Source organism: Eptatretus burgeri, chromosome 13, assembly GCF_056783735.1.
Source record: "Eptatretus burgeri isolate ZD-2024b chromosome 13, Ebu_testis_v1, whole genome shotgun sequence".
In the NCBI taxonomy this organism is placed as follows: Eukaryota; Metazoa; Chordata; class Myxini; order Myxiniformes; family Myxinidae; genus Eptatretus; species Eptatretus burgeri.
In genome coordinates this window covers 47,157,241-47,167,650 of record NC_140973.1, presented here as the reverse complement: position 1 = coordinate 47,167,650, position 10,410 = coordinate 47,157,241, and the positions used below count along the sequence as shown (strand labels likewise).

The window sequence follows — 10,410 nt, the reverse complement described above, 5'->3', positions numbered from 1 at the left end:
AATCAATTACGGCCGGGTGGCTTGGATTTCCATGATTAATCTTCATGCTCTTCCAGACAAAGAAAGCTGCATCAAGCAACCAAAAAAAGCTACGAAAGGTAAGCTCTTTGCTGTTCCAAATCCTACCTGGGATTCTCTACAGCTGCAGACATTCACAAGTAGCACATACATGATAATCCCAATGCTGCACGCCCCTCAGCCACCGAACCAGTTTCATCACTTGTTATCGAGTCATCATTGACAATGTAGATAAAAATGTGCATCACTGAGACTCCCAAACATGTCCCACTCACAATACCAATAGCAATTAACACACCACTATTAAGACCCAATCACCTCTCCCACCCGTAATTGGAAGGAACAACCAACCAGCTCTCACCTAAGTAAACCTCAAGTCCAGGATTATAATCCGAGCTAAGAAATTGCTTCGGCAGAACTGATGCTCTGTATTGAGCATGGTACACGAATGAATGACTTGTGGGATTGGTCAGGGTAATTTATTTTTTACACAAATCTTTCACGACTCGTTTGGCCAGGCCTGACATTCGACCAAGTATGATTTGGGCAGGAACTTGGAATTTAATCAGGGTTCTGGTGATAACTTGCTGAATCTGCGAAAGACAGCATGATTTTTAAGGAACACCAACGAGCAGTGCTGGCAGATGTGTCCTCCAGCTCAACCTCCTCCTGATGGATGGTACATGCAATGATGCCTTGCCCTGCACTTGAAACACGAGGGTGACTGTTTATAGCTAAGTCTTCAAAAAAATTCACAAAAAAAACTATACAAAAAAAAATCAAGAATCAAACCCAGGCTAAACAACTCAAAATGAAATTACAATTCCTTTAAACTATCCTGCCAGCCCCAGATGGGAGAGTAAAGATATAAATTTTCAAAAAAACGAGAAAACCTTTGGGAGTTAGAATACAGGTTACTTGCAAATAAGGGAATGAAAGAAAACCAAGAAACAGGTCGGAAGAAAAGAAAAGTAGGTGGTGAACAGATCATAAACAATCCTACAAAGGTCTCATGATGATGTAGCATAATTGTTTGGGTTGGGTTATGGGTGTAACAAATGTACCCAATATGGCATGAGAATGTATTTAAACAACACCTCGAAATTTCATTCAATCGGACATTCACCAGACTTCAGGTAGCAGTTCAAAGCGAGTGAATTTGATTCGCGAAATAAAAACTAAAACCAGGCTTCGAAGAAATATTTGAAAATACCCACACCAAGGTAAGAAAACTTAAGTGTAACGTTTGCCTTATTTTTGCACTTGTATTTATTTTATCAGGGCAGACAGTGTAGCTTCGAGGTGGTCCGCTTGCGTTTCAGCTTTCTGTTCTGAGTTTGATTTCAAACTTGAGCACATATTAACTGTTGGATTAGTGCTTTGCAAGCAAGGCATCGAATCCTTTGGAGAGAAGTTAAGTTGGGTGTCTCATTTGATAGCATTCGCTGGTGGTGTAAAATATCTCAGGATAACGTTTCACAAAGATTTGGCAATTGTCTACCAGTTCCGAGGCAAATTTAAACATTTCTTTCCTTGACTACCACTGGGAAACGCAATGGCAACCTCACAGTATTCTTCTTTGCCGTGAGACTACTTTGATGGGACCGATGCTCAGGATCAAGTATGGACATTGGATTGGACTTATTGTTATTATTGGATGACAGCGGCATTGCTGTTTTTATTGAAATGTGACAATCGTGGGAGAGCAATGTTAAATTGACAGTGGAGTAACTGAATAACAATTTGTCAGAACCCTCAACGAGATAAACGAACAGGGGAGAGAGAGAGAGAGAGAGAGAGAGAGAGAGAGAGGGAGAGAGAGAGAGAGAGAGAGAGAGAGAGAGAGAGAGAGAGAGAGAGAGAGAGAGAGAGAGAGAGAGAGAGAGAGAGAGAGAGAGAGAGAGAGAGAGAGAGAGAGAGAGAGAGAGAGAGAGAGAGAGAGAGAGAGAGAGAGAGAGAGAGAGAGAGAGAGAGAGAGAGAGAGAGAGAGAGAGAGAGAGAGAGAGAGAGAGAGAGAGAGAGAGAGAGAGAGAGAGAGAGAGAGAGAGAGAGAGAGAGAGAAAGAAAGAAAACACGCACTGAAATCTGAAAGTAAATCAGGGTTGGGTTCAGAAGGATTCATGGGGGTAATCAAGATCATGGGTCAGGATGGGGGATGACATGAGATGGTGTTGCAATGCTTGCTTGGAGCTGTGGAGAGAAGAGTGAGACAGAACAGCCTCTTTTGCAGCGTTTATGGAGTTAATTTGGCTCTGTTGTGTTTTAATATGATTTGGACAAACTAAATTCAAAGTCCTACGCTAACTGCTCTACCATTCTCTGTTCCAGGCAGGATGAATAAATCACTGTCTCTTTTGCCAATCGTCATGCTGATGGGACTGCTTGGAATAGGTAAGAATATGAAAACCCTGCGACGTGTGGCTGTGTGAGAAATATGTCAGTGAAATGAGGTCAATTTTCTGAGTTACTTCAAAATTTATTTGTGTTTCCAATTCTTGTCGATAAGGTTATTTAGGTTCGTTATGAGTCATGGAGAGGTTGTTCTTTTCTGTTGTTTTCTCCTGTATTGTCAGGGAGAGGTTTCATGATATGTTTCAATGTAAAGTTAAATTTAGGTTCTTTATTCAAATGAGGGAGTGTCGATATTCTAAATACAGTGGTGGGAAACTTCAAGATAATAAAAAAAAAAAATGAGAAAGAACAGTTCCTGTTAAATTATCACAGATTGCTTTGAAGTCGAATTGTCATGAGCCACTGATATGACATGGCTCTGGATGTCCAACTGACTCTCTATTAAAAATGTGCCAATGGTCCAAATGATGCGATCACAAAAATGCCTCAGCGAATTAGCCCTTGCAATCACCCTCGCTAAATTAATGGCACATGATCATCAAGCTTGAAGCACAGAACAAAGAGCGGAGCCAGTCCAGGTGCCAAAATAAACTAGAAAATAGAATTTCATGTGAATGCGTTGAAGGATATGCCTCCGCCAACGTTAGATGTCAATTCCCTGTTATATCAAGTTTGATCTCAATTAAAGGTCACATGAGAGACACCATGACAGAGGTAAGTAGAAGACAATATCGGATGCTTCCAACTCGAATTATGGTCTTTCAAAGACGACCTGGAAAATGGTCTTTTTATTACAGTCCATACTTGTGCCAAGTTTGGTTGATGTCACTTCAGTAGTTCACAAGGTATTGCGGTAACAAAATGATTTTCAACTTGAAGGGCACTCGGTGGAGAGTACACCTTCGCCACGTAATGCCTAACCACGAGAACATATCGGGCCCAATCCATTTTTGAGATATCATGCGATGTAGAATTATATCGTTATTAGCCCTATCTCTCAATGGTGAAGAATCACTTTAAAATTAAATAATTCTCATATCCAGATCCGAATTTGGATCTCCACCAAAATCGAATCGATTCATCCTTGCCACACACCCAACCTGTTCACTACGTTTCGTCCAAATCCATCCACAACTTTTTGAGATATCGTTGCTATTATATATATATATATATATATATATATATATATATATATATATATATATATATATATATATATATATCGGTTTAGCCCTGTCTCTCAATGGTGAAGAATCACATTAAAAAAAATCATCAGATCCGGATCCGAATTTGGATCTTCACCTAAGTTGAATCAATCCTTCCTTGTCACACACCCAACCTGTCCACAAAATTTCATCCGGATCCGTCCACAACTTTTTGAGATATCGATATATGACTTTCTTTTTGATAATTGAGAGGGCCAAGAACGATGTACGGTATATCATGATATTTTGAAACGTTATGGACGCACAACTTTTTGAGATATCCTGCACACAAACAAACAAACAAACAAACAGAAAGGGGGTGAAAACATAAACTCCTTCACCTTCAGTGGCAGAGGTAATTAAAGATCATATGCCTTTTGGCCTTTGGTCTTTTGGAACCAAAATGTAACCAGTTCATCTCGGTGTTACTTTTTATGCATGTACCAAGTTTGGTTGAAATCCCTTCAGTGGTTCACAAGTTATCATGGTAACAAAAAGCTTTAACGGACGTATGCACGGACAGATACATGGACATGACAGAACGCTTTGGGAGTGGGTGAGAGGACAGAATGTTATGTGATGTAATTTAATGCCAATTCATTGCTGGACAAACCTGCATGCGTTTGGCATAGTTTTTTTTTTTTTCAAAGCACCTCTTAATGTGTTGGTGTTGGTGCTGGTGCTATTTTTAGGTGTTGTTTAAATGTATTGTTTCGTTTGCCATATTGGGTACATTCGTCACACCCATGACCCAACCCAAACCATTATGCCACATCATCATGAGACCTTTGTAGGATTGTTTATGATCTGTTCACCACCTACATTTCTGGAAACTGCTTTGCTTTTCTTCCGACCTGTTTCTTGGTTATCTTTCTTTCCCTTATTTGCAAGTAACCTGTATTCTATCTCACAAAGGTAAGATTTAGATTGTAGTTCGTCATCTCTAACTTGGGCAAAATGCAAATTCAAGGAATTAAAAATCAACCTGTTGAGCCTGTATGAACCAGCCTCAAACCACAGGTGGTGCATGTGTGGGCAAACACACTCAGAAATGGGCACACATAACTTTGACATAATCCACATTCGTGGTGCAAAATCAACCTATGGTTAAATTGTATGAAAATATTTTATGATTACATTCGATAACCTTGTTGAATCGTGTTTTAGGCATACTAGAGGTGCTGTATTATGGTTGATTGATGTGTGGACTCACTAACTGACACACACACACACACACACACACACACACACACACACACACACACACACACACACACAACATTAGTATATACCGACGAGAATGTGTGAGGTGAATTATGAAGAGATGTATGTATATGTGTATATATATATATATATATATATATATATATATATATATATATCTTCTTCTTCTTTCGGCTGCTCCCGTTAGGGGGTCGCCACAGCGGATCATCCGTATGATCCGCATAGTGATTTGGCACATGTTTTACACCGGATGCCCTTCCTGACGCAACCCTGGTCGCCTCTTACGACACAGGGATATGGTACACCTATTTTAACCGGGGTATACACCGGGCCCAGTATACTGGTACTCATTTCGCCGACCTCGGAAGGATGACAGGCTGAGTCAACCCCCTGGTGTATTAATTCAGTGGCCCAACGGGGCTTGAACTCAGGACCTTTTGGGTCCCAAGCCACTGCCCTAACCACTGCACTAACACCAGGCTCTCATATATATATATATATATATATATATATATATATATATATATATATATATATATATATATATATTGTTGCGGTTGAGGAAATTCGCAAACCACCATTCAGGTCCCGTAGGTGAGATATCTCTGTAAGTACATGTGTAGTTAGCCCCAAACCCGTTGTTTAGAGGGAATAAATGTGATTCATTCAGGCTGCGACACTTTAAGATAGCCGTTTTTCTGTTCTATCTTTATTTTGAACCATCCACGTCTCAACCGCCATCACACAACAACCACCAACCACAATGCCGCTTCACAACAACAACAACGCCAACAGCCACGATCTTTACCTTCACAACTCGCTCCCGCAAACATCGCATCACCGCCATTCCAAACGGCACCATGGCCATAAACCACCACCATAAACCCTCCACCACCTTCACCTCTCCTCCTTCTGCCGCCATTCCCGCATCACCTGTGAACGCCGAGCGTCAGGCTGTCCTGGGCTCGTACGGGACGCGCGCCGAGCCGCGAGTGCAAAATGCGGCCTTTCCGAGGAGAATTCGGATCAGGAATGCTACACGCCCACTTCTGATCCGTCCAATCAGCAAGCGCGGGGCGGTTTGGCCCCCCCTCCAGGCGCTTCGCTGTAGAATCGAGATATGCAAATTCTAGGATCAGGGGAGGTTCACGCCCCTTTTTCTCCGTCCAATGGGCGAGCGTGGCTCTACCCCCGAGCTCGTTCTGATCCATAAATTTGCATATGGGTTCTCCCCACGGCCTATAAAGCGCCGAGCGCAAGGCGAATCGAGGGAGTAGAGTCAGTTTTGGAGAGCAGAGTGTGGCAGCGGCAGAGTCGGTTTGGGTTGAGTCTGTCTCGGTCAAGTCGGTTTGGGCAGAGTCGGCCTCAGAAGAGCGGAGAGTGTTTTGGGCAGAGTCGGGTTGGAGCGCGGAGTGGAGTCGGGAGGCGAGGGCGTACAGGTGGTTTGCTGCAGTCGGCTGAGGAGAATTGGGGAAGAGACCGAGGAGTTCGGGTCCGAGGCGAGGAAGACGGCGGTCGGCGACGAGGTCGTGGTGGAATCGCTCGTCACGGGACCCAAGCAAGCCAGCTATCTTCTTTCCCCAGAGCATCAACAATTCCCCCCCCCCTTTTTCCCCCGCGCTGAGATAGTGCGAAAAGGGGGCCCCGTTCCCACCCCACTCCAAGCAGTGCCAACGAAACCCGCGAAGGAGCACGAAGTTGGGGCACCGCCGCGCTGCCACATTTGCGGCTCATCACAAAGACACAGGTAGGATCCACCCGATCTCGCGGACCTGACCGCTCTTTCAGGTCCCGCGCAAATATTGGCCCACAGGCCCCGTCTGCCCCCTTGTCTTTGAGGGTGGCCCTTTCCTTTTGTTTCTGTGTAAACGTGTGTGTGTGGTCAAGTTTCATCAAAATCGAGTGGTTGGTTCAAGCAATTGACTGAAGTGTTTGCAGACTCACTGACTGACTTACCTACGGACGCTGCTCGATCACATAAAGTCACCGGACTCAAGTCCAGATGAGCTAAAAATAGGTTAATATCATAGGTAAAAAGTGAAATATAATAGGTGAAGTGGTGATGTTAGAAATGCTCCCCCCCCCCCCTTTCTTCCATTAATTTGTCTTCGAAAAATTGCTTTGATTTACATCATTTCTATATCTGTCGTGCCTTTCAGGAATGGTTCCCCGACGTAAGCCAGGCTCTAGCAATATATATCTGACACCTCTTCACAGGAATATTGACCATGAACACCTGTGCCACATCAGCACTTGTGGCAGGGGCCCTGTCCAAAAGGGGATGCCTGCCACACATATACCCTATTTAGATCCTCATGAACAGTGAATATGAACTTTAATTTGCAGTGAGGATGATATCTTCATTAAATGGGAAAACAGGCTCAGTTTTAATCTGTGAAAAACATTGACCGGCCCACTGCATAATGTAGTGTGAGCTGCCATGCTGCTAGCTGCAACATTAGTCAGCAAAAATTGCTTGAGAATCCTTGGGGGAGGGAAAGTGTTTTTTTGATTGGGGGTAGGGAGAGAGGTATTATGTGATTTTGGTTGTCAATCATGTTGTCAAAAAAAGGAAGATGGCATAAAATGACCCACTCAAAAAAATGAAATACAAAACAGTAGCAAAGAGTACCAAGAATGCATTTTAAGGCTAATATGGAAAGAACATTTAGTTTCTTCTAAATTACAATTTTTAAAGGAATGGAACTTATTGTGTAAGCAGATTAATTTATCATTACTCTTTGTTTTCTTTCAGTGGCGGGATTGCAGTGTTATGATACCTTTCCTTGGAATAAAGTTAACTGCACAGCAACATTTGGAAATGATTCTGCCTGTGGCTGTCAAAAAAAAAGTGAGTACTGAAATTCAAGGACCTGCCTCGGCCGTTGAATGAAACAGAAGTATTGTAATTCATATTTATGTGGAATCTTACGATAACGGAGCAAACGTGGATGTCAACGAAACTCCAAAATTGACATGTGGCGGAAATAGCACCACTTTAGGTGTTAGCCGGTAATACAAATCATCTTCCTTTGTCGCATGACTAGCAGGGGTACCCGGAGTTGCCAAGTGCAGTTCTCACCCTGTTGGCATTTTGAAGAAATCAATGTTTTTTTTCTCTTTTGGGGGGGGGGGAGGGGGCTAAAACACTTCCCTACACCCACGAAGGAATGGGGTCGGGGATCATTTAATATTAACTTTGACATAGCTACGAAGGCTGAAGCACGATCGAGCGATTTAAAAACAAATAAATGAATCCAACTTTTCTTTTTCAAAACTACAGAATTTTTTTGGCCTAAAACACTCCCTGGCAGTCACTGATGAACCTCTAAAAGTTTGATTAAGCTCCATTTCGCCATCTCAGAGAAAAACGGTGACAGACATCTCTCGTATAGTAGGGATACGGAGTACGATATGTTGTGATAAATAAAATTTCTTTCAAAAATTTCAGGAGTGCTTGCCAGTTATATTAATTATACACCATAATGAACATGCCTATGGTGTCTTACCTTTTTGTCTTCAGCGGGCGTGTACAATGTGAAGAAATGCTTAAACAAGACACTGTGTGATACGGACTCATCTGTGAATAATTGCTGTTACACGGATCTCTGCAACAGCGCCGTGAACCTTCCTTCCTCCAGCATCTTCATGCTCTTCACAATGCCCCTCTCAATGATGCTCACTTACATCATGTAGAGTCTTCATGGCAAAAAGTCTTCACCTGCAGCATGCAGTTTTCAGAATCACTTTGCTTTTAAGTTGCTCATTTAGCATCCATGCTTTGTTGACTTTTCAATCATGAAATTCGCATTATTGCTGGTGTTGTTGAACAATAAAGTTTACTATTGGAAGAATTTTTTTTAATATGATAACATAAAGGCATGAAATAACAAGTGGGGGGGGGGTTAAAGGAAGATGTGACTACACAGACGAGTCCAGCTTTTTGTAAAAACAAAAAAAAAGAGAGAAAAACAACATAAAATGAATGGATTATTGGAAAGATCATACAAGGTTAGACAATATTGTTTGTTATATACTTTTGATAGATGGCTTTGAGAAAAATTTGGGACACCTTTTATAAACTGATGCAGATAAAATATGGATGTGGGACCTCATGCTACTGTGGATGATTGTTTTTAGAAATAAATAGTTCAACATGATTTTGGGAGGTAAAGGAGAATAAAAGTTGAACCGTACATATAATGAACACCTGTTTATTACAGAAATTGATAATAATTGGTGTTTTTCTTTCTTTACAACGTGGGGTGTGATGGAACATTAAACAATAAACAATGGGATGTACAATCAGTGGCTTTGTGGTAGAGTGCTTAAAGAGATTTTTAAAAATTACCTTAAATGGTGGTTGATCCGTCTTGAGGAAAAACTGCCGTTTTGCGTCTGACTCCTCCATTTTGTTGGAGCAAAATAGAGAACACAGGAAGACTTCCACAATTACGTCATTACTGACATGCTGGCATTAAGTATGACGTCTCAATTGGGGTGAAACATCATGGGTGACGTGTATGGTAGAGAGGAATGGGAAGAATAACCAGAAAGGGGAGAGAAAGAGAAGACAAAGGAAGGGAGAATCTTGATCGATTTTTTAGCTGAAAGAAAACTTCTCATTCAAAGTGTGTGGTGCCAATATTCCAAGTTTATAGATGGTTTGCTGTTCTGTGAAAGTCTGGGAGTCGTTGCTTCCATGGAATAGTGTCAAACCACAGACTGACATGGGATGAACAGTGCCCTGTGAGATTGAAGTGATGTGAGAATGGTTTGCTGATATCATTGTTTTTTCTCACATCATAAAGATGTTCACGAAAGCGATCTCCAGGTCATCACCCAGTTTCATCAATGTACAGTTTGTTACAGAGTGAATATGAGACACAGAATATGACATTGGATGAGGTGCATGTAAAATGATCTGTAATGGTGTAGTTCAGTCCTCGCAGTGATTTGGTGGGGTTGATGTAGTTGCAGGTATTGCAGCAACGTGTGAACATATCTGGCTGGAGAATTGAAGGTAATGTGCCTTTGACAAGGAAATTTCTCAAACTGGTGTCACATATGAAGGAAAGGAGTGATGGTTGAGAGAAGATGGAAGCTGTTTCTGTGTCTTGGTGTCGTATCCTAAGATTGTAATGAGTGATTATTTTAATTGCAAGAATGTTGGGATGATAATCCAAGGTGAGAGGCATTTGTTGATCATTAGCTGGTTGGGTTTCTTGAAGAATAAGACTGTCAATATGGAGGACGCATTGAGAGCCTTTTCCACAGTGAAGTTGGGTGGCCCTGGTTATTGAAGAACCGATGCATTTTTTTTGCTTTAGAAGTGAGACGGAGGAGCCTTAGAAATTGGGAATATGATATGGAATTTTTGACATGGGAGGGATGAGATGATGAATAGAGTAGATAGCTATGATAATCAGTGGGATTGTAATATACACTAGTGGTTAAAGCAGCATCTGCATTGGAAATTTTAAAATCCAGAAATATGATGGAATCAGAGATCTCCCATGTATAGTTGAGAGCTTGGTGAAAAGAATTGACAAAGGTGATGAATTGTTCAAGTTTAAGTCTGCTGCAGGAGGTAAGGTCAATGCAACGCCCA

The 10,410-nt window shown here is 41.8% G+C and overlaps 1 protein-coding gene across 1 annotated transcript; it reads left to right on the top strand.

Annotated features, from left to right (window-relative positions):
• Window positions 1-1,082: 1,082 nt before the first annotated feature.
• On the top strand, window positions 1,083-9,107 carry LOC147014409 (uncharacterized). The gene is made up of 4 exons (XM_085852346.1): window positions 1,083-1,241; window positions 2,347-2,409; window positions 7,555-7,650; window positions 8,323-9,107. Exons 2-4 carry the CDS (start codon window positions 2,352-2,354, stop codon window positions 8,493-8,495), a joined length of 327 nt encoding a protein of 108 aa, XP_085708472.1. The 5' UTR covers window positions 1,083-1,241; window positions 2,347-2,351; the 3' UTR covers window positions 8,496-9,107.
• Window positions 9,108-10,410: the final 1,303 nt, after the last annotated feature.

Bases quoted from the DNA above. Each gene is read 5' to 3' on its own strand.
- LOC147014409 (XM_085852346.1), top strand. From the start codon at position 2,352: ATGAATAAATCACTGTCTCTTTTGCCAATCGTCATGCTGATGGGACTG. The intron at 2,410-7,554 runs GTAAGAATATGA...GTTTTCTTTCAG, and splicing joins GATGGGACTGCTTGGAATAG to TGGCGGGATTGCAGTGTTAT. The intron at 7,651-8,322 runs GTGAGTACTGAA...TTTTGTCTTCAG, and splicing joins CTGTGGCTGTCAAAAAAAAA to CGGGCGTGTACAATGTGAAG.